The sequence below is a fragment of the Oncorhynchus mykiss genome, chromosome 21 (genome assembly GCF_013265735.2).
Source record: "Oncorhynchus mykiss isolate Arlee chromosome 21, USDA_OmykA_1.1, whole genome shotgun sequence".
In the NCBI taxonomy this organism is placed as follows: domain Eukaryota; kingdom Metazoa; phylum Chordata; class Actinopteri; order Salmoniformes; family Salmonidae; genus Oncorhynchus; species Oncorhynchus mykiss.
Genome location: NC_048585.1, coordinates 13,035,536 through 13,058,639, shown reverse-complemented (window position 1 = coordinate 13,058,639; position 23,104 = coordinate 13,035,536). Strand labels below are relative to the sequence as shown.

Sequence of the window (23,104 nt, the reverse complement as noted above, 5' to 3'; positions counted from 1 at the left end):
GCATCCAACAGATCTTCTGCACAAAGCTACCCAAAGCCTATTGTTTTCACGACATGGGCCTAACCTGTACCCCCCGCCCAATTGATTTCATTTTAATTACTGGTATGTGTGTCAGAGAGACAGAGGGCTACAAAGTGGAACAAAATGTTTTGTGCTGGGAACTGTAAAGACAAGGAGACAAGTTGGCATCCACCTAAGGCTGGTTCATTACCGTAACAGAACATTTTTACTCATCTTTGACATTCTTCAAAAGTTATTGACAAACATTTTAATTTACCAGCTCTTCTAATAGACCAGCTACTGATTGACTAATTGGATGATCATAGCACTTATTTTAGTTTTACAATCAAATAAAATAAGTCAAGGACATGATTGAGTTGCAACTCCCTTTGATCAGACAAAATAATTGACAGCTATATTTCAATGGCCATGAGCCAGACTGACAAGATAACTTATTTTAGAGATCTAATGGTGTTGAAAGACCTTCCTTGACAGAGACATTGTAGAATATAATAGCTGTGAAGGTAAATTTACTTTAATTGTGTCTGCCATTTTTGCCAATTGTGCTGCTGCCCTTACTTCACGCTTGGTTGGAATTTTCTCCAAAGTCTGAGCTCTGGCCTGCCTCTGACCCCGAGTGGTTCTCCATGTGTTTCTTCAGTTTGGACGAGGTGGGAAAGTTTTTCATACACTGGTTACAGACAAATGTCTGCACCCCTGTATGAAAGCGTTTGTGTCGTGCCAAGTCTGACGAACTCCTAAACTTCAGCTGACAATCAGGGCAGGGGTAAGGGCGTTCCCCGGTGTGAATGCGGATGTGTAGTTGTACCTCTGCGGGGGTGAGAAATGTCTTCCCACAGTGGACGCAGGGGAATGGTCTTTCCCCTGTGTGTATGAGATGGTGCCTGGTCAGAGCGTATGGTTTGGTGAATCCTTTCCCACAGTAAGAGCAAGGGTAAGGGCGCACGCCGGTGTGGGAGATGATATGTTCCTGTTGGGATTTTTTGCTCTTAAACCTCTTGTCACACTGATTGCAAGCGTACGGTCTCTCATCAGTGTGGGAGCGGTGGTGCTTGGACAGCTCCCCCTGGGACAGAAAGCTCTTCCCACACTGAGAGCAGAGGAAGGGTCTCTCCCCGGTGTGCATTCTCTCATGTCTGCTCAGGATGGATATCAATGTGAACCTCTTGGGACAGTAGGAGCACTGGAAAGGCCTCTCGCCCGTGTGAACTATTTGGTGTTTCTTGAGCAGGAAGAGGAAGGAAAAGCATCTCCCACACTGGTTGCACTGGTGCGGTCGCTCGCCGCTGTGGGAGAACATGTGCCTCTTCACATCAGCTTTGCGCGTATAGCTCTTGTCGCAGTGCGGGCATTTGAACTGCCGCTTGACCAGGTGGGTCTGCCGGTGTTGGGAGCGAGCCAGCAGGGAGTGGAAGCTTTCTCCACACTGCTGGCAGATGTACTGGAGGCTGGTCCCGTGGCTCTTCCTGTGCTCCAGCAACTCAGAGGAGGAGGGGAAGCTCTTGCCACAGATAGAGCAGAGGTGGGGCAGGTCGCTCTCGCCCAGGTGGGAACTTCTGTGGTGGGCTGTCAGAGAGCGGAGGTTGGCAAAGGAGCTCCCGCACTGCTGGCAGGGGAAAGAGATGGATGTCCCACCATGTTTCTTCTCATGCTTGGTCAGGTCCCACGAATGCTGGAAGGTCCTGTCGCATTGAGAGCAGTGGAAAGGTCTCTCACCCGTGTGGGTGAGCTGGTGTCTCCTCACATCGGAGGAGCGAGTGAAGAGCCTACCGCACGTGGCGCATGTGTGGGACTTATGGTAGCCTTTTGCTTTCGTGGGAATCCCAGCATTACCGGTTTGATTCTCAGAGTTTTCGGTTATTAAAGTTTTTGAAGAAAGGAGAGGTTTGATTGATGTGAATATCTGGCCAGTGTTGTCAGGACATGGTGAAACCGCTGCTCTGTTTTTCCCAGACACATTGGGCTTGTTGTACTCCTCTGTGTGAATGCTTTGCATGTGGAGGTGAAGGCTCTTTTCCTCCACACTGTGGTAGGCACACTTCGGGCAGGTAAAGGGGGTCACCTTGTCAGATCCACCTGGGAGACAGAAGTCAGACAAGGCATGTTTTATTTGCATGGCTTGGGAATTAAATAAAGGGCATGCTCATTGAAAAATATATTGAGACCACACAATGAAAGACATACATCTTCCAAACATTCATATTTGTTCCACATTTTGGTCCCTCAGTTGTTGCTACTGTGAATATGTACAGTTGAAGTCAGAAGTTTACATACACCTTAGCCAAATACATTAAAACTCAGGTTTCACAATTCCTGACATTTAATCCTAGTAAAAATTCCCTGTCTTAGGTCAGTTAGGATCACCACTTTATTTTAAGAATGTGAAATGTCAGAATAATAGTAGAGAATGACAGTCCCAGTGGGTCAGAAGTTTACATAAGGCATTGCCTTTAAAATTGTTTCACTTGGGTCAAACGTTTCAGGTATCCTTCCACAAGCTTCCCACAACAAGTTGGGTGAATTTTGGACCATTCCTCCTGAAAGAGCTGGTGTAACTGAGTCAGCTTTGTAGGCCTCCTTGCTCGCACAAGCTTTTTCAGTTCTGCCCACACATTTTCCATAGGATTGAGGTCAGGGCTTTGTGATGGCCACTCCAATACCTTGACCTTGTTGTCCTTAAGCCATTTTGCCACAACTTTGGAAGTATGCTTGGGGTTATTGTCCATTTGGAAGACCCATTTGCGACCAAGCTTTAACTTCCTGACTGATGTCTTGAGATGTTGCTTCAATATAACCACACAATTGTCCTACTTCATGATGCCATCTATTTTGTCAAGTGTACCAGTTCCTCCTGCAGCAAAGCACCCCCACAACATGATGCTGCCACCCCTGTGTTTCACGGTTGGGATGGTGTTCTTCAGCTTGCAGCCTCTCCCTTTTTCCTCCAAACATAACGATGGTCATTATGGCCAAACAGTTTTATTTTTCCTGTCACCAGATCAGATAACATTTCTCCAAAAAGTACAATCTTTGTCCCCATGTGTAGTTTCAAACCGTAAACTGGCTTTTTTATGGAGGTTTTGGAGCAGTGGCTTCTTCCTTGCTGAGTGGCCTTTCAGGTCGTGTCGATATAGGACTCGTTTTACTGTGGATATAGATACTTTTGTACCCGTTTCCTCCAGCATCTTCACAAGGTCCTTTGCTGTTGTTCTGGGATTGATTAGCACTTTTCACACCAAAGTAAATTCATCTCTAGGAGACAGAACGCGTCTCCTTCCTGAGCGGTATGACGGCTGCGTGGTCTCATGGTGTTTATACTTGCGTACTATTGTTTGTACAGACGAACGTGGTACCTTCAGGCATTTGGAAATTTCTCCCAAGGATGAACCAGACTTGTGGAGTTCTAGAATTTTTGGCTGGGCTGATTTCTTTGGATTTTCCCATGATGTCAAGCAAAGAGACACTGCGTTTGAAGGTAGGCCTTGAAATACATCCACAGGTACACCTCCAATTGACTCAAATTATGTCAATTAGCCTATCAGAAGCTTCAAAAGCTGTGACATAATTTTCTGGAATTTTCCAAGCTGTTTAAAGGCACAGTCAACTTAGTGTATGTAAACTTCTGACCCACTGGAATTGTGATACACTGAATTATAAGTGAAATAATCTGTCTGTAAACAATTGTTGCCAAAATTACTTGTGTCATGCACATAGTAGATGTCCTAACCGGCTTGCCAAAGCTATAGTTTGCTAACAGGACATTTGTGGAGTGGTTGAAAAATGAGTTTTAAATGACTCCAACCTAAGTGTGTGTAAACTTCTGACTTCACTGTATATAACCATTTCCCTGATGACTGTCAGAATAGTCACTATCAGAATAGTTGGAGAGATCATTATTACCGGCTTCTCTTCCCCTGGGTGAGTTGACATGAACCATGCTTGAGGCCTCACCGTTGTTCCTGTGATTAAAAACGAAAACAAAAATATCACTAATTTGATGACAAAATGGCAGATTCCTTTTTAAATGACAGTACTCCTATTCTCTAATCATCACTCATACTTGTTCTCAGTGTTCTTTTTCCTCCTCCAAGTTCTTGGCGTCTTCGACTGCAGCCGTGTAGACCGCCTCACATTTGACGTCGCAGGTTGTTGGGTTTGAAAGTTGACCACTTGGGACGTGTCCTTCCCTTCCTGGTTCCCACATACAATCACAGTCTCCGATTGGCCGTCCTGATCTGCCACCACCTCATCTTGGACATCTTTTTTGACTGCTACAGTCTCTGTCCCAGTTCCAATGTCTTCACTGATATTAACGGCTTCATCTGCTTGCTCCACCGGAACACTCACTGTGTCCATCTCTTCCTCGGCTGCACTCATCTCCTCCCCCACGTAGCCATATTCTTCAACGACTGTCATCTCCAGATTCATATCCTCAGCTTTAAGTTCAACCACCTCCTCCCGCAGTGGAGAGGCGTTTGACGGTACGTATTCCTCGTTCATTGTCTCTACAATCTCTTCTTCCACCTCTGTTCCAACCTCCACTTCAGTGTAAACTGTTACTACTACCGCATCAGTGTCCTCTAAAGACATGGGGCCCAGCACGTCTGTCGAGTTATGTGACGACTCTGACCGGATGACAAAAGTGGTCGGCTCAGTGGTGACCACCATTTTAGGGGTGGACAGAGAGGAGAGGATGCTGTCGCCCATGGAGGAGGAGAGAGCAGCTGAACGAGAGAAGACAAGAACTGTGTCATAAAAAGACCTGTGAGTTTTAAACAGTACTGTGCTACAAAACGTTGCATCATGATTTGGTAATCATTACAGGAGACTTACAAGGTTCTTTTAAATGTCCAAAACTGTTATGGTGCTGGAGAATGAGGTTCAGATTCTCTGGGGTAGACTGCATACACTCCTCCAGGACTGAAGGGGCAGAGCTGAGCCATGTCGCGGTCTGAAAGGGAATGTCTTTTAGAAATGCATTTTATATTCAATCACCGTAGCCTAAAGAATTGTGTTTGTCTTCCCAAAATGTACTATTCCTAACCTGTGCTAGATTTATGCATCATCCAATACCAGAAAGGCTAAATTGCCAGAAGCTATAAATGCCACAATGCTCAATACCTGCTTGAGGTCTGGTACTGGAAACAGTTGTTCCAGTCTGGAGAGGAACTCCCATGTTAACGTCTGTACCGCTGTGTCATAATGTCGGCCATATTGTTCCGGGAACACCTCCTGTTGGGGGAACATTATTTAAATGAGGCAAGGCGATGGATTGTAACTTCAAGTACTTTTTTTCTTGAAGGCCTGGACGAGTAACTTTTCCCGGGCGTGACACTCCCATTGTTTTCAGTAAAACCTTGGCGTAAGCAGCGCGGTCCTGCAAGAGGCTCACAGCGCCGAGTGTAAAATTACCTGAAAGAAGCACTCCCTCTCGATTGGGTCCTTCAGCAGTGATTGGACAAGCACCACAAAATTTGATTCAGATGCTTCCACCTCTGCGTCTCTGTACTGCAAGACAGTAAACAGATACAATCATCTCATCACATAGTGGCTGTGTGCACTCAAATCCACTTGGAAAACAACCAAGTTCTGTTCTAAAAGGACTATAGCCCACTTACTCCTGTGCATCCTGGAGTAGCAGTGGGCATGCTGTCCAGGTAAGGTTGGATGGTTTGAGGGTCGGCAGGGCCTCGGCACAGCTCCAGAACCAACTGAATCACACAGTAGAAACAAGTATTAACTGTGGTACAAACCTGTAGCTGGAGAAACCATGTCATTGTCATCTCTCAATCAACTCAGGTGGGGAGTACCCATTCATAGGATTGCAGACAGTTACATAATGTATAGAACAGACCCAATTCTCTACTCATCATCATAGGAAATTCTCTCTCTTCTGTTCAATATATTTCATTTGCGCTTTTCAGGGCTCTCCAGCCAACTGAATAACCCTATGCCCCCTGACTCGTCTCTCACCCGTGCTCTCAGACCTAGAATGAGCTGAGCTCTATGTCTGTGGCTCAGCAGCTCTGGAATGGCCTCTGTCACCAGAGTCACAAACTCCTCCAACTTCTCATAGTGCCTCACATCTCTTTGCTGAGCCACCTGCCACATGGCAGCAGACAGGAGCCTCAAGGGTGGAACCAGGAGGTGCAGAGAAGAAAGACTGAGAACTGGATCTGAAATGTAGGTGTACAAATTGACAAACATTCAATCAGAAGTCAGAACACTGTTCAAAATATATACAGTAGTAATATATCATTATGTCTGTCAGCTAATGATGCGGACAATAATTTCTCATCTCGTCGTTACAGGATGGGGCTCCATAGAATAGAAGCATCAGACATGAGCCTTTGTCAGGATTAATTTGCATTAAGCAATAACTTTACTATTCAAATTGTCTTTACTTTAAATTGATAGCTAGTTAGATAGGATTACAAGCACACTTGACTTAACAATGCAGTCATAACCGATTTTAGCCGGGGATCAACTGATAGCAGACTATGCCACTTTTTACATGAGGCTTTTGATATTAGTTCTGCAGATATTAGCTAGCATGGTAACGTTATCTAGAAGTTATTTTATTACACACCATTGACGTCTTTAGATAGTCCACATGCATCCATGGCTATAAATATACGTATGTAAAAGCGCAGAATAATTTGAAAACAAAATGATTTGACTGCTCCCCAACGAGCGAAGTAACATCGATCTACTTCCCCAAAACTTCCGGTACCAAGACTGGACTCAATTTTCGTTCCGCCTGTACCTTTTCCAAAATATTAGTCATAGAAAAGAATAAGCTCTCCAAGCTGCCGGCCTACATTACTACTAACATGGCTCTGTTAGATTTTAGTTGATTTCCTTTTGAAAAATATTGTAGCCTACCGCAAGACAAAAAAAAGCAACGTTACTTTTATTACCTTTATTGCCTAATGAATACTCCTTTAAAGATATAGAAGTTTTGCCTCTGGGGGTGCTGATGAGCCAACATGTGTCCCTTAGAAAAGGAATTACTGTATCGTCTATTGACCCGAGATAGCAGATTGATTCATATTATGTATATCAGCCATAAAGACAACACTCGAGCCTACATTTGAGAATAAATATTTTCCCTCATTGTTGAACATAAGAGTAGAGGCCTGGCACTCGCCTCTCATCAACCAGCCTGTGTACCGGTAGCAACTGTCCTCTTCATTCTGCAAAGGAAGGTGTGCAATACTTCTCTCTTTTTTAATGTCAACACAAGGTGAGTAATCTAAATAAAATAATATGCCCTTTGATGTATGATTCCTGGCAGCAAAAAGCACATCTCAAATATACAATCAAGTTCCAAGCTGTGACAGAATTAACAATTCACAGTATGAGGCTCAACTCTTGTTGTTACAGGCCTCTAATACAAATGGCCTGTCTTACTTTACATTCCAAAAAACATATTAATAGCAATGACACACCAATATCCTCAACAAACAGCCTCAACTGCTGCATGAGTTCGCTCGTGTGTACGCAGAAGATGCAATCTGTTGTAAGCCTTCCCACATTCAGTACACACGTATGGCTTCTCTCCCGTGTGGCTGAGCATGTGTCTCTTCAGTGGAGTGGTGCTGTTATAGCGATTTCCACACACGCTGCAGGAGTAGGGCTTCTCTCCTGTGTGTATGCGCTTATGTACTGTAAGATAGCAGGACTGGGTAAAACTCTTCCCACACTGCTCACATTTGAATGGTCGTTCTCCAGTGTGGTAACGCTGATGTTTCACCACTTCGGAGTAAGTTAAGAAACTTTTACCGCACTGAGAGCACATATGTGGCCTCTCCCCTGTATGCATGCGATTATGCCTGGTCAGATCAGTCGACTTGGAAAATCTCTTCCCACACTGTGAGCAGGGGAAAGGACGCTCCCCTGTATGAGTCTGTAAGTGTTTCTTTAAAAACCGATTGGCCTTGAAAGTCTTTCCACACTCGAGACAAGGGAAGGGTCTCTCCTCTGAGTGACACTGAAGGTGTTTTGACAATTCACCAGAGGACAGAAATCTTTTTCCACAGTCAGGGCAAAGAAATGGTCTCTCTCCTGTGTGAATTCTCTCATGTCTAGTCAAGATCTGTAGTTGTGTGAATCTCTTTGGACAATGAGAGCACTGGTAAGGCCGCTCACCTGTATGAGTTCTCTGGTGTTTGATCAAGTTCGATAGCCTTGAGAAATTTTTAGGACAATGGGAACACAGAAATGAACCCTCTTCCTTATGAGCATTCAAATAGTGTTGCCTAAGACAAACTAGCTGCGTGAAGTTAATTTTGCATATTGAACACTGGAATGGTCGCGCGCCATTGTGCATTTGCATGTGTTTTGTGAGGGCATCAGAGTTTTGACATTTCTTCAAACACTGGTTGCACTGCAGCGGGTCACCACCGGAGTGAATCAGCTGGTGTCGCTTCATTTGGGATATCTGACTGAAAGACATGTCACATTCTGGACATTTGTGTTCACCCTCTTCGCTGGGACACTGCTCACTCTCAAGGCCTGCTGGGAGGTTTAACTTGATCGCAAAGTCATCAGAGACTGGCGACTCTGCTAAATGAGCCACACTGCAGTGTGTCTTTAGATCTTCCTCCCGATCGAAGCCCTCTCCACACGCGCAGCACTGGAACGGCCTTGACCCTAGGCCCTTTCGCTGGTGTCTTTTCAAGTCGAAGGAGTACTGGAAAGTCTTCCCACATTGGATGCACCTGTAAGGCCGCTCCCCAGTGTGGGATCTCTGGTGTCTCCTCATATCTGTCGCTCGAGAGAAGGTCTTTCCACACACAGAGCATGTTTTGGAGTGTGATGTATGCCTGCCAGACTTCCCCAGTGTGTGGGGAATGTCTGAGAGACATGGGTTCAGAGGGGGGCTGCTGGAAGACCCTGGAGGGGTTTCTGTTTCATTTTCTCCAGCAGCAAGCATCCTTCTGTACTCCTCTGGGTGAAGCGCTTTAAGGTGTTGCCGGAGGTTCACCTCGTCGGCATGGTTAAAAGAGCACTGAGAGCAGGCGAAGACCAGAGAGGGAGCCTTCACCGTCCCACCTGCAGGGGAACAGAGAAAGGAGCATACTGTATATTTAGAAAGTTATCAAAAATTATAATCCAACTTATTCTAAACCAGGCATCTGGATCATATTCAACATTGCCAAATCTGTCCAATTAAAATGATGAAACATTCAGAGAATTCTAACTATATCCAAGTGTACCTATAGTACCATAGAAACCTTGTGTTGATATAACATTGCAAACCTTTATTTCCATTCATTGTGGAGCTGTCAGAAGTGGCGCTGAGGTCTTCAGAGTCTTCCCTAAAGATAGCGATAAAGCACAATTGATGTCCAATGACACTGCCCTTGATTGATTTTATTTGACAGTTTAACAAAGCCATAGAAAGTACAAACATTTTTAAAACGTGACAGGGATAACACAATGAAGTCATTGACACATTTCCATTGTGATCATTTTAAAGTAAATGGTGAAATTGCTTTAAAACCTTAAGTCCCCTCCCACCTCTCATTCTTACCTTGGGTCTGGAGACCGGTATAAAGGGACGCCCCAGGTCCCATTAGCCTCCTCCAATGCCTTGAGCTGCCCTCCATTGGGACCTCTTGATCCCACGGTCTTCATCTGGAGTCTTGTGTTTCTTCTCAGTGGTTGAGAGGGGGAGGACATTTGGAGAGGCAGGACACTGACGTCCAGTCTCTGGAACCCTAATGTGGGTTTTTGGTGCAGACAGGATGGGACCAGTTCTGGCTGGTTCATTACTTCTTGTGGCGTACATTGGGAACATCCTTGATCCGTGACAGTTTGGGGGACATAACCAGCTTCATTTCTCTCCTGCTCGTCCTTCTCAAGCCCCTCCTCTGTGAAATCATTTTCTTCATGTGGGTTCTCATTGTGGTTGGACGGTCTGTCAATTGTATTCTCTGCACATATAGGCCCAACTAACTCCGGATGTTCAACATGCTCCACCTCCTCATAAATAATTTCCACCTCTCTATTCATTGACTCCAGATCCACACACACATCCCCCACCTCTGCGCAGAAAACGGCTTCCTCTATGTTCATGGCACTGGTTTTCTCTGAAACAAGCTCAGCGTCTCCGTTAGGATGCCCCACTTCCTCACAAATAACCTCCACTTCTCCCTCTTGACGTTCTTCCTCGCTTGCATTGGCTACCATCTCCCGCTCTTCCCCATTCAAGTCAGCCTGACTGTCTCTTTGGTTCTGTGACTCAGTCTTCTCTATACTAAACTCCCTTTCCTCTCTGGTGTATGTACAGGTCCCCAGCTCCACTTCTGCATACTCAGTCACTACTACAGACTCTGTTTCCATCTCTTCACCATATAAGGCTGGGTCCATACAACCATCCATCAACTCTGATTGGATCTCTGTTTCTGTCTTTCTAGTGGCCACCACCACTACCGGAGTGAGAGACAGAGAGGAGAAGATGCAGTCGCCAGCAGAGGAGGAAGAAGTTGCTGATTGAGAGGTAAAAGGAGACAATTACAGTGAGATGTTATTTATTTTAATAAACTGCTGGGATATGAATAAAAGGGGAATGTTACAATCCTAAAAGCATTTCCTTGAATCATTCAAATGTAACAATTTGCATACCTCCTTTACTAATTCTGGATTTTTGTTTTTTTTAAGTGGTTTACCATTGGTGTCCAAATATCCTAGTTCTCTATGATGTTGCAGTAGAGTCTTCAACTGCAGAGGCTGAGATAGAGAGTTGACACACTCTTCCAAGACAGAGGGTCCAGCATTGAGCCAAGACACTGTCTACGAGATGGGGAGCACACATTAATATAATTTGCAATCAATCAAAATCGGTCCAGTTGTTCTTAAATAAAATATTCTAAATGCCCATTATCTTAAATAAAATGCTCCAAGATGTCTCATGTCTAATACATAAACTGAGTAACCAATGCAATGTTTTGTGAAGAGTGCTGCAGTGCTCCACATGAGATGTGTCAGCATGTTAATTCATCGTGGGCATTATGACATGAAAGAAAGATGCAGACATTCTTTATGCAAACATTCAAACAAGACAACTTTATTCACAAGCTCATGCTTGATAACGGAGGTCTGAGGAGTGGTCTAATGACGAGGTTCTGCCTGAGTACCTGTTTGAGGTCTGGTACTGGAAGGAGCTGCTCCAGCCTGGAGAGAAACTCCCACATTAATCCTTGCAGGGCAGAGTCATACTTGGGTCCATAGTCTACAGGAAACACTTCCTAATGGGAGAGATGAAAAAGACAGGGGGGGGTCAATTATTTGGCTGGCTACTTTTCACATAGAATTTTTCTTTCAAATATTAAATGTAGCCTAAGAACATGAAGCGGTAGGTTTATTATCACAAAAAAAAACATAAAACATTGAAAATGTAGCCTAGATACTACTGGTTTCATCTGTTTTGTTATACCAATGTTGACGGACCATACTAATGTTCAAACTTTGTTGTTTAAAAAAACATATACTGACCTGGAAGAAATGTTCCCTCTCAACTGGGTCTTGGATAAGAGTTTGTACCAGTGCAAGGAAATTTGATTTAGAGGCTTCTGCTTCTGCACAACAAAACTGGGGAAATAACCTCTTGAATAAATGTACTGTAATTCTGACAAGATCGAGTGAGAGAACATCATTACAGAGGATTGAGGAATATCTTAAGACTCACGTCTGGATCCCCCGGATGTGATCTTGCAGCGTGGATCCTGTCCAGATGGCTCTGAAGTCCTGCTGTCTGCTCCGTGCGGCACAACTCCAAAACCAACTTGGGGGAAAAAAACACATTAATCCTACAAGAACACTGAACAACTTGGGCTAACCTTTCTCTTCAAATATTCCATTACCTGTTGTTTGAATAAATGAATCAAATAGAATTCCTTGCAACTCATTACTAAATGAACCATGTTCTTTTCAAGTCACAGGACAAATCTGGATATATAGATTTTGTGGTTTTCATTCCTGGTCCTTTTGGACAGTGAAAAATGTGTGCGTGTGGGCGCTACGACAGAGTCAAATAATCATCACCTCGCTCTCTCACCTTTGCTCGTAAGCCCAACATGAGCTGGGTTCTCTGTCTGAAACTGAGCAGCTCTGGAACCGTCTCTGTAGCAAATGTCACAAACTCTTCCAGCTTCCCGTAGCCCATTATATCCCCTCGTTGGGCCACTTGCCACATTGCTGCAGAAAACAGCCGCAGCGGTGGGATGAACAGGCGCAGGGCAGGTAGAGGAAAAGATAACCCTATGAATGAACATATCGCAGGCAGTAAGCAGCTGCACTGACTGGGCTAAACAAGAGCACACATTGCTAGGCTATGACTAGAAGAGGAAAACATTGATACTACTTGCTATAGCTAACTATGCATTGCATTTTAAATAGATTATGTCTGAATGCAGATCGCATAAAAGCGATCACAAATGAAAATATGCATCGATTTCATACAGTTACACCATAAGTAGCTAGCTACAGGGCTACAATTGGAAAGTTGGCTTGCTAGCTGGAACCCCTGCCTGCTCTGCTTCTGTCTGGTGGAAACTTCCAATCAGTTCCCTGCGACAACTATAAACTTACCCGTATTCACCACCGGCTCCGTTAAATTCCTATAATCCATTATTATCAGTCACAGGGACGTCCTAAACTAAACCCAAGCAATCATTGATTCATTTGGCTGAAATATCTGTTTACCTGGAAGTTATTATTTTTTTTCTCATTTTGCAGGAAGTCGCTTAAAAAAACATTAGTTCCGGTTTATATTCGCCTTCAGAATAAAAGTTACGATCATGGGAAACGATATATCACAGATTGTTCAATGAGACAGGTAGTGGATGTATAAATATGAAGCATTCGCTTGGCCTTTCCACTAGGAAGCCCACTGACGGGCAATGGGAGAAGATGGAACCAGATTAATTTTGGCCTACATTCCGAACATTTTCTCATTAATGAAACATTTGATCTCAATACAGTTTTCTGTTCCCAAAACTAAAATATGTTATGAATAGAGTAGTCTAAGTTTTGTCAACGTTTTTTTAAGCGCGTTATTTAGGAGTGAAAAGTCGAATTGAGTTATTGCACACGTGCATTTCAGAGTAGGCGTTCCCTAACGGATATATGCAGATGTTTGCTAGAACGGGCCAATAGGATCTCGCTCTCGTGCTTGGCTCTGCCCACCTCCTTGCTTGTTCTTCCTACGAAAACTCATCTGTTCCCATTGGAAACTACAGGCGGTGGTCTATCTTGGTTTAGTTATACAAATCTCTGGCTATATCGTCTCTAGTAATCAGTGAATCATCTCACAGATGCTAATATAATGCAATAAACTACTCTGATGTTGCCAAAAAAGTGAATTTAATTAAAATGACAAAATCATCTACAGCACGTTTCATACAATATTAAAATACAGGTTAATAAAAGAAATGTAACCATAAAAATAAAGAGTGCATTCTTAATGAAAAGTTCAGCTATCACAGAAAAAACAATACTTGAAGTATTGGACTGGATATACCCACTATGATAAGTAGCTTAAAGGAAAATTACACCCAAAAACGATCTTTAAAAAAAATGTAATTAGTCCATTGATGATGTTTCGCTTGTCAGGAATCAAGATTTTAAGACATGTAACTTTTAAAGCGCATTCGGAAAGTATTCAGAGCCCTTGACTTTTTCCACATTTTATGTTACAACCTACACAATACCGAAGGTTACATATGTAACCACGGTTATGTGAGCTATTTGGATCACTCCAATATATTGGTATCACTCCGCGGCGGAGGGATGCATCCGAGGTGAGGATTAACAGATTTACTCCCGTGTACACCTGTGTCACGTGTATATATATATATATATATATATATACCCATGGCCGCGACATGCGTTCTCTACATCATTTTTTGAGGCGACTCTAGCACCGTAGAGGATTGGAGTGATCCAAATAGCTCACATAACTGTGGTTACATACATAACTTCTGTTATATTTTACTATATTGGATGACTCCAATATATTGGTATACCTGACCAGCCTGCGGCGAAATCCCAGTGCGGGACCGAGACGCAGGGGCCGTCAATGTGGAAGGGGAGGCCAGGAACGCTGAACCAACCGCAGAGGGAGGTGCCACATTTACCTGATAGTACCTAGCAAAAAGTGCACGAGGACAAAGCAGACAAAGAGCTGGTCTGTTGTTCTAACTGACCATGTCCGCTCCACATAGGCAGCCAGTGCCCCCTCAGGGCACAACATGCCGGAGGGAGGCCCAGAATCCCCCGCCACTGCCGGGGGGTCGTAAGCAGACAGGATAAAAGTTATGTTCACATGCCTGTCTGACAGAACCTTCGGGAGGAATAAAGGGTTGAGGAGGAGAGATGTACTCCTCCCCACGGGGTCCATCCGGTAGCACTCAGAACTTACTGAAAGAGCATGGAGCTCACCCACCCTCCTCATGGAAGTAATTGCTACCAAGAAGCCACCTTCATAGAGAGGTGTTTCAGGTAGGTAGACTATAACGGTTTGAAAGGCAGAATTGGATGTGTGCCAAGACCACATCCAGATCCCAGCTCGCCCTTGAGCGGGTCCGTGCTGGACGCAGGCGATCTAAAGGACTCTCAAACCATGAGAAACAAGATTTTCTGGTCTGATGAAACCAAGATTGAACTCTTTGGCCTGAATCCCAAGCGTCACGCCTGGAAAAAACCTAGCACCATCCCTACAGTGAAGCATGGTGGCAGCATCATGCTGTTGGGATATTTTTCAGCAGCAGGGACTGGGAGACTAGTCAGGATCAAGGAAAATATGTTTAGAGCAAAGTACAGAGAGATCCTTGATGAAAACCTGCTCAGGACCGCAGACTGGGAAAGGTTCACCTTCCAACAGGACAACGACCCTAAGCACACAGCCAAGACAATGCAGGAATGGCTTCGGGATAAGTTTCTGAAAGTCCTTGAGTGGTCCAGCCAGAACCCAGACTTGAACCAGATATATCATTTTTGGAGTATCCTGAAAATAGCTGTGCAGCGACTCTCCACATCCAACCTGACAGAGGTTGAGAGGATCTGCAGAGAAGAACGGGAGAAACTCCCCAAATACAGGTGTGTCAAGCTTGTAGCGTCATACCCAAGAAGACTCGAGGCTGTAATCACTGCTAAAGGTGCTTCAACAAAGTACTGAGTACAGGGTCTGAATAATTATGTAAATATGATGTTGTTTTTTTTGTTTAAAAAAAATATATATTTGCAAACATTTCTAAAAACCTGTTTTTTGCTTTGTCATTATGGGGTATTGTGTTTAGATTAGAGGGGGAAAAACATTTTTTTTTAAATAAAGCCGTAATGTAACAAAATGTCAAGGGGTCTAAATACTTTTCAAATGCACTGTACGTCAACAATGGACTAATGAAACAAATTCCAAAATATATGTTTTTGGGTGGATTTGTCCATCAAGTAAATTCAGTTGCCCATTGGTCATTTAGATTCTCTTTACAAATGACTTACAATCAATACTTGCAGCCGACTCTACACAACATTTTAGATGATCTATTCAAAATATCCACTTAACTAATCTGACGGACCTAGTTATTAAATCTATCCAAAATAAAAATTAAAAAAAACATTCAACAACTGATATGCAAATGTACAACAGTGACTCAATTTTCATTGAGGGAGTGAGTGAGTTGGTGAGCCTTGAGGCATCGAATTTGGGTGAAAGATTCCCCACATTCCCCACATACATGCTTCTCTGTATGGGTTTTCTGGTGCCTTTTCATATGATGAGAAAATCTGAAACGTTTGTCACAAACGCTGCATGAAAATGGCTTCTCTCCTGTGTGAAGTCGTTGGTGTGATTTCAGGTAACCTGACTGGATGAAGGACTTTCCACAGTCTTGACATTTGTATGGTCTCTCACCAGTATGGTATCTTTCATGCAGCCTCCTTTCATTTGCTGTGATGAAGGTTTTTTCGCAATAGGAGCATGGAAATGGTCTTTCTCCTGTGTGAGTGAGTTCGTGTCTTTTTAATGACACTGCTTTGTAAAACTGCTTTCCACAGACTGTACATGTAAATCTCACCCCCTCGTGAACTTGCTCAATGTGTGTATTCAGCTGAATCTTTGTCCGATAAGTCATGTCACACTGCGAACAAGAAAAGGGTTTCTCCTCTGAGTGAGTCCCCATATGCACCGACAGTTCAGAAGCGGCCCTGTAGCTCTTTCCACACTGCCAGCACAGGAACGGCTTTTCTCCTGTGTGCTTCCTACTGTGTATTGTTAGAGAATTGGCTGTTCTGAATTTTTCTGGACAAACAGAACACTGGTACAGGTACTCTCCCGAGTGAACCCTCTCATGGATGACAAGGTACGATAACTGAGTGAAGGTTTTCTCACATTGAGAGCAGGGGTATGGGCCTGTGAATTTATGTTGATGCAGATAGTGTTCTCTCAGACGCCCCAACAGGGTAAAGGTCTTCTCACACATGGTACACTGGATTTCTTTGTGCATCAGCTTGTGTCTGTCAAAGGCAATGGAGTTTGGGAGGATCCTTCCACAATCAGAGCAATAGAATGGATTGTGAATTCGTTTGTGTGTTCTTAGGGAGGATGAGCCTTTGAATTCCTTGTCGCATTCATCACATTTGAATACCACCTTTCTTTCTTCCTCCTTGCATTCTGCCCTTGTGTCATCAGTGGCTAGCAGTTCACCAGCCTCCTCTGGAGTAGCATCCTCTTGTTGCTGGTCCACCAACTTAGATGCTTCTTCTTGGTTCACCTTCAGACAGATATCCCTCTGGTGTTTCTTTAAACCATGCATGTACTTGAAGCGCTGCTCACAATTGCCACATTGATAAGGACGCTCATCTGAATGGGATCTCATATGAATAGCCATTCCTGAAGCACGGTTAAAAATCTTCCCACACACAGTGCATGGTTTGGGTTCTTTGAGAGTCGGCACTGAAGTAGCAGCTGTGATGAGGGTCCCAGTGTCGTTTTCCTTGGTAGTGAGAGGACTGCTGCAACCTTCGGTTTTAACTTCCGCTTGTTGCTGGTCCACACTCTGACCCAAGTCTTCTAGGATGCCCTCGTGGCCAAGGATTTCCTGATGTTTCTTCAAGGTATCTTTGTACTTAAAACTTCTCTCACAAATAGCACAATGAAAGGGACGCTCCTTTGAGTGAGATTTCAAGTGCCTTTCCATGTCTGAGGTACGAGTCAAAATCCTACCACAGACACAACAGGTTTTTGAGTCGGACAGCCCTTTGTGAGATGGTTGCGGGTTTTCATCAGTGCCAAGAGACCCAGTGCTACCCATTGATTGGGATTCATCTTTCTCTGGCTGTGGTTTCCCCTTCTGTTGTGACAAGTTTTGACCAACCTGACCTAAATCTTCCTGGTTCACTTTCTTACACAAATCTCTCTGGTGCCTCTTCAAATCATATGAATACTTGAATCTCTTATCACAATTTACACACCAAAATGGATGCTCTTTTGAGTGGGATCTCATGTGCCTGGCCATGTCTGAAGTACGAGTGAAAAACCTCCTACACAAAGAGCATGTTTTGGTGTCCAGAGGTCTTTTCTGTGTTAGCCCTGATGGAGAGAGCGTCTTAAGGGGTGATGTGTTCGGAGATTTGCTAGTTGAGGGTTGTGGGATCTCTTCTTTATTTTCCCAATCAACCAAAGTTGAGAGGTTCTTTTCACAAACTCCTTGCTGGTGTCTCTTCAGATCATAAAGATCCTTGAAGCCTATTGCACATTTGAGGCACTTAAACCTATGATCATGATCTTGAGTGTGGCTTCGCTGGTGCCTTCTAAAGGACGTGGCACGAGCAAAAGTCCTCCCACAGTTGGGGCATGTCTTCCTGAACGGGCCTCTTTTGCATGACTTCCTCAGGGAGGTGTGCACCTTGGAGGAGGATGGCTGTTGGATTGCACGCTCGGAAGAATCCGTTTTACATGGTTTTTGTACTTTTGACCGTATTTTCTTGATCTGCAGCCTCTTGCTTTGTTTTGAGGTTTGAACATGAATTCCGGTGACAACTTGATTGTCCGTTTCCACACTTACAGGCTTCCTATTCATAGCAAGCTCCTTCCCAGTAAATGCGTCTCTTTGATCTTCATCTGGTGCAAGTAGTCCTCCATTTTTCTCTATTGTACCCTCCACCAACCCTTTTCCTTCCACTCTAGCCAAACATTCTGATTGTGAATCTACTTCTGTGGCAGTCACCACACGTACATGTGGAGGGAGAGACAGAGAGGAGAGGATGTAGTCACCAAAGGACGATGGAGTTTCTTTTTGTGCAAGGGGGAGACAAAAGACAGGTTAAACTGAATTAATGTATTTTCTGCAACCGTGTTTGACCAACGTCATACATGTCAACTACATTTCCACAATCTTATATAATTGTTATTTATTTATTTAATTTCAGTTTCATATTCCATTTGGTGCCCAACCCATGACTTACAAGACACTATTCATCAAGCACAAAACACAAAAACAAAATGACATTTTACACAATTCATATTTGCATCATGTACAACTAGCTTATACTTCAAATATTTGCAATTTTGGCACAGCCAATCCAAGCAACAAAATGGATGCTCTTTTGAGTGGGATCTCATGTGCCTTGCCATGTCTGAAGTACGAGTGAAAAACCTCCTACACAAAGAGCATGTTTTGGTGTCCAGAGGTCTTTTCTGTGTCAGCCCTGATGGAGAGAGCGTCTTAACCTCTCGGTTACTGGCCCAACGCTCTAGGCTACCTGCTATGGATCCTCTGAGTCTGTACGATACTCACCGATGGAATCCAAATGTCCACGTTTTCTGTGGTACTGGAGCAGGGTCCTCAATTGTATGGGGTCAGGTACAAACTGCACACATTTCTCCAGGGCAGAGGGGACAGCATTTAACAAGGAGGCAGTCTTGAGAGAGAGGAGCATGGTTTCAAAGCATTAACAACTGCATACTCATGTCCAACACACAGTTTATTAAACATGAAAATATGATTGATTATTACTTGGTATTCTTTACTTCTATTTCCCCAAGCTGATTAGATTAAGGTGTTATTCATTCTTATTACCTGTTCAAGGTCTGGTATGGGAAGTAACTTCTCAAGTCTGGAAAGGAATTCTAACATCAGCATCTGTATTGCAGTGTCATACTTGGGCCCAAATTCCACAGGGAACACGTTCTAGGAGAGAATAAATTAATGTAATAATTAATGTCAATAATTAGCCTAGTATTTGCCTTTTGTAACCTAGACCAGCAAACCTTTTGGCTCAAGGGCCACATCGGGGTTTCAAAATTCCAAGGGCCACACAGCTTTTGTTAGTCAAGATAAGGGCAGTTATCTGAAATTATATTGGTCCATTATTATTTCTACATACTTTCTATTTGGTTTCATGTGTTAAAATGTAGCCTGGAGTTATTTTTTTATCCAAAATAATCATGGGACTGGATAGGGAAGTCAAGCAGAAAGAGGTGGTCACTTCCCTACCATATAAGAGCAACACAAACCTGGTAGAAGTTCTCCCTTTCACTGGGGTCTTTCAGCAGAGATTCAACCAGCTCCACAAACTTTGATTCAGATAATTCCACCTCAGCATCACCTGACTGCAACAAAACATGCACAACAGTTAAATAATCACATTTAACAACTCAATGACACAACATTTAGAGTGACATAGGCCTCTGCTCCCTCCCAGAAAGATACTCACCTCTGCTTCTCCAGTGGATATGAGGCTTCGGATCCTGGCCAGGTGTTGCTGAATGTCTTGGTCTGCTGTCTGCTCAGTGCGACACAACTCCAGAACCATCTAAAATTACAGATGACCAGTCAGGAGTAGAGCAAAGGTCAACCACACGCTTCGTAGGCATTGCTCTGTTCTCATTGGGACACATTTGGAGAAAATGATAGCTAGCCTAGCTAAGGGCCAACGGCAGTATTTGATAAACCAGTGTCAGGGTCTTTATCTCAATCAATGTTTAACAGCTGGCTGTTTTAGGCTAGAGTCAACAATATTGTTGTCAGAGAGTAACCTCGCATGATCTTGTTGCATGTTTCTTTTTCCCCATTCTGAACCCAATCTCTTACCCTTGCTCGAAGCCCCAGAATGAGTTGGGCCCTCTGACTGCAACTCAAAAGCTCTGGCACAATCTCTGTCACCGTGGTGACAAACTCCTCCAGCATCCCATAATCTTGAACGTCTCCTCGCTGAACCACTTGCCACATGGCTGCAGAGACAAGCCGCAGTGGTGGAATGAAGAGACGCAGAGAGGGAAGAAGAAGAGGGGGACCTAAAAATAAGGATATGAGCCGCAATAATGATTGAAATAATACTGAACTGATATTGAAAGTTAGAGATGGTTAAAAAAACATTTCAAATATTTCCTCAAGGTTCCTGATTTAACTTGTAAGACAAAATGAAACCAATGGAATTGCCCCAAACGTGGAAACTGCATTCATATGAACTAATCAAGCGCACCAGATTAGTTCAAAATATTGAGGTCCCTATCTAGCAACTAATTTGGTTAAAGGGAAAAAAACATAACATGCTTGCCAAGGTAATTGTACATCTAAATAGGCTATCCCTTAAAAAACATAACAGTAGATGATTCAGAAGTACTAGTCCTCCCGCTTCTAGCATACTTAAAAGATCGAGACATACGGAAATTTAGCGAGGATACGCCATGTTGAACATCAAGCACACCAAGTCTAGTGAAAACAAATCCGCAATACCATTTTCGCTGGGATTTTGACATTGCATCTCGTCCTCATACAAAAGTATTCACGCACGAAGCTTGAAAATTAGCTAAGTGTTTGTTATAAAGACGGTTTCCAAAGTTAAAAGGCTTACAACAGTTTTAAAACCTAACCGTCGGTAGCATTGAGTGTGACACTGAACGTAGTCCGTTCAATTTCCGGTTGCGTTTGCACCCCCCAGAATAAAAGTCCTCGTGAATTGAGTTAAAATTCGGAATAGATTTTTTAAAGAAAGTCATCTTTTTCAGGAAGTTCGGTTATTGACTTGGTGTGCCAACTGAAAATAATTCTTACAATAGTTAGCAATCCCCTTGTATAATCATAAAACATATTTAGAAACTCACCTGCAAGTGTGTAAATCCCAGAGTCTGGCATGGCTCAATAATGTGTCCCTAAATGTGAGGGTCAACAATGTGCAACAATAAAACACAGCCTAAAAAGATGACTTTGAAACCATGTACAGTACACCATAAACTATGTGGATCACATGATGTGCATTGAAATCGAGATTGCCCTCTTTCTCCATCTCCTCATGTGTAACCTACTAGATGGATTTACCCCTGTCATGCTCCTTCCACAAACAGCAAACTGGAAAAAAGCCCACACCATAATCAATGACCATTCCCATATTCTCTACACTTCATTGGAACTGATGCCCCCTGGGATGTGCTTGCTGCCCTTAAAAGCAGTGTTATGTGGGCTTGTATGAGTGGTAAGGCTGAAGCAACCGTCTGCAGACGAAAATTTGAGGAGTGAAGTCAGGGGAGGTGAATCTGCTACAGTTTAAAGTCTGACATTGATGTGGTTTTCTATCAGCAAGGCTCCATGCAACATGGCAGTGTTGTCATTGTTTATAAAAGTAATTATTTGTGATGTCGAAATAAACATGTCTCCAACCCCCATATCACACACTGAAAATATGTGTGTACATTGTGCTATCAAGTTGTAGGCCCTCATTGTAAATACACATTTTTTCTTAACTGACTTGCCTAGTTAAATAAAGGATTACATTTTTTTTTTTTAAGCATAAATTGAGGAGAGAGCCTCAAATATCACATTAATTTGTACATATCCACTGTATATGTTTGCCTTTGATGATGTTAAATGGCATTATGCTTATCTTTGTAATTCCGATAACTATTTTATTAACATTATTATTCTCTTGGCCAAATATTCCTCAAACCTGTTAAACTTAAAAAGTTGGAAAATATATTAGAACTCATTAACATGTCGGTTAAAGTCTCATAGCCTTGTCACATCTAAAGATGTCTTGGTGTTGAATTTTTGAACATTTTATTGTATACACAGGAATGTCCCAGTATTGATGTGTAATATTGCTATTATTGTTGCAATAAAAAATGTAAAATAATTATAATTATATCCACGCGGCTAAAATGCTACCTGATGGTCTTTGGTTCCGTTCGCATTTGTCAAACAAAAACACTCTAATGATCGGTTGACAATTCCCTTACAAAAATGTTCCATGCTAGTACTATGGTACTTCATTCATATCATGGTACTACTATGGTACTTTCACTTACACCATGATATTGTCTGAATTATGGAAATGTACCATGGTTTTAGCCTTGAAGTATGATGTTACTACCATGGTACTGCTATTGTACCTAAATATTACCATGGTATTGCCTCATTTATACCATGGTATAGATGTGGCTCATGGAAATACCCTGGTGTTAAACCGCATTATACATTCTACCATGGTAATGCACAATTATGATGAATGGTACCAAAAAATTATATATGGTACTATCTTTATTAAGTGTGCGTTACCATGGTATAATGGCTATATAATGCATTAAATAAATAAACCCCCCAATGTGAAAAGAGGTTGGTTGGCCTTTAAATTTATGAATTGATATACCAGTATGGGCACGTTTCTTATAAAGTCAGAGACAGGCTACTTGTTGGTCCTAGTTTTCTGAAACATCAAAGAAAAAGGAAAATAGTTGCTGTGGAAAAAGCTGTAATACTTTATGTATTAATAGTACCGTATTTTGCTCATGTTTGGGTTCCCTGTGTTGCCAACCTGAAATGTGGGAGAAAGTGAGATATATGGTAGCCTGATCTTTGACATTTTGTAATAATTTAGTATTTATAGTCAAGGGGCGTTGTGCTTGTTTCAGCCCGCAGAGGGAGCCGCTCGCTCTACTCCCACAGAGGCTCTCGCGCTAGATTGACTAGTTAAAACTGATGAGGCACCAGATAAACGAAATATTTTTAACGTTATCATCACGGTGAGCAAGTTGTAAACCATAGGATAGGAAACCACAAGTTAAACGGATTGTAGTGATATA

At 43.0% G+C, this 23,104-nt stretch overlaps 2 protein-coding genes and 1 long non-coding RNA gene across 14 annotated transcripts; 1 reads left to right on the top strand and 2 right to left on the bottom strand.

Moving 5' to 3' along the window:
* Positions 1–182: 182 nt before the first annotated feature.
* LOC110490642 (zinc finger protein 540) lies at positions 183–6,793 on the bottom strand. Of its 3 annotated transcripts, none has more exons than XM_036956968.1 (9): positions 6,611–6,793; positions 5,995–6,197; positions 5,640–5,732; positions 5,434–5,529; positions 5,143–5,253; positions 4,855–4,972; positions 4,082–4,745; positions 3,922–3,980; positions 183–2,097 (listed from the first exon to the last, which is right to left on the bottom strand). In XM_036956968.1, exons 1-9 carry the CDS (start codon positions 6,642–6,644, stop codon positions 581–583), a joined length of 2,895 nt encoding a protein of 964 aa, XP_036812863.1. In that variant the 5' UTR covers positions 6,645–6,793; the 3' UTR covers positions 183–580. The 3 variants fall into 3 exon arrangements, with proteins under 3 accessions (XP_036812863.1, XP_036812864.1, XP_036812865.1); XM_036956969.1 differs by having other exon boundaries at positions 3,973–3,980; XM_036956970.1 differs by having other exon boundaries at positions 6,106–6,197.
* Positions 6,794–7,110: 317 nt separating this feature from the next.
* On the top strand, positions 7,111–11,024 carry LOC118942886. Its single transcript, XR_005038534.1, has 3 exons — positions 7,111–7,267; positions 10,446–10,528; positions 10,690–11,024. It is a non-coding gene; the product is annotated as an uncharacterized LOC118942886 (long non-coding RNA).
* On the bottom strand, positions 7,144–21,408 carry LOC110490636 (zinc finger protein 135). 10 transcript variants are annotated; one of them, XM_036956958.1, is made up of 14 exons: positions 21,134–21,408; positions 20,121–20,323; positions 19,744–19,842; positions 19,544–19,639; positions 19,107–19,217; positions 18,825–18,948; positions 12,086–12,288; positions 11,717–11,812; positions 11,524–11,619; positions 11,166–11,276; positions 10,698–10,821; positions 9,560–10,517; positions 9,286–9,344; positions 7,144–9,078 (listed from the first exon to the last, which is right to left on the bottom strand). In XM_036956958.1, exons 1-14 carry the CDS (start codon positions 21,162–21,164, stop codon positions 7,481–7,483), a joined length of 3,909 nt encoding a protein of 1,302 aa, XP_036812853.1. In that variant the 5' UTR covers positions 21,165–21,408; the 3' UTR covers positions 7,144–7,480. The 10 variants fall into 10 exon arrangements, with proteins under 10 accessions (XP_036812853.1, XP_036812852.1, XP_036812854.1 ...); XM_036956957.1 differs by lacking the exon at positions 21,134–21,408 and adding an exon at positions 20,695–20,961; XM_036956959.1 differs by lacking the exon at positions 21,134–21,408 and adding an exon at positions 20,695–20,961 and having other exon boundaries at positions 20,121–20,260.
* Positions 21,409–23,104: the final 1,696 nt, after the last annotated feature.

Coding starts and splice junctions, on each gene's coding strand:
- LOC110490642 (XM_036956968.1), bottom strand. CDS start 6,644: ATGGATGCATGTGGACTATCTAAAGACGTCAATG. Junction 5,254..5,433: donor AGAGGGAGTGCTTCTTTCAG/GTAATTTTACAC, acceptor TTCCCCCAACAG/GAGGTGTTCCCGGAACAATA. Junction 4,973..5,142: donor CAGTACCAGACCTCAAGCAG/GTATTGAGCATT, acceptor ATTCCCTTTCAG/ACCGCGACATGGCTCAGCTC.
- LOC110490636 (XM_036956957.1), bottom strand. CDS start 20,788: ATGTCAAAATCCCAGCGAAAATGGTATTGCGGATTTGTTTTCACTAGA. Junction 19,640..19,743: donor TATCCACTGGAGAAGCAGAG/GTGAGTATCTTT, acceptor GTTTTGTTGCAG/TCAGGTGATGCTGAGGTGGA. Junction 9,079..9,285: donor CACAATGAATGGAAATAAAG/GTTTGCAATGTT, acceptor GTTCCCCTGCAG/GTGGGACGGTGAAGGCTCCC.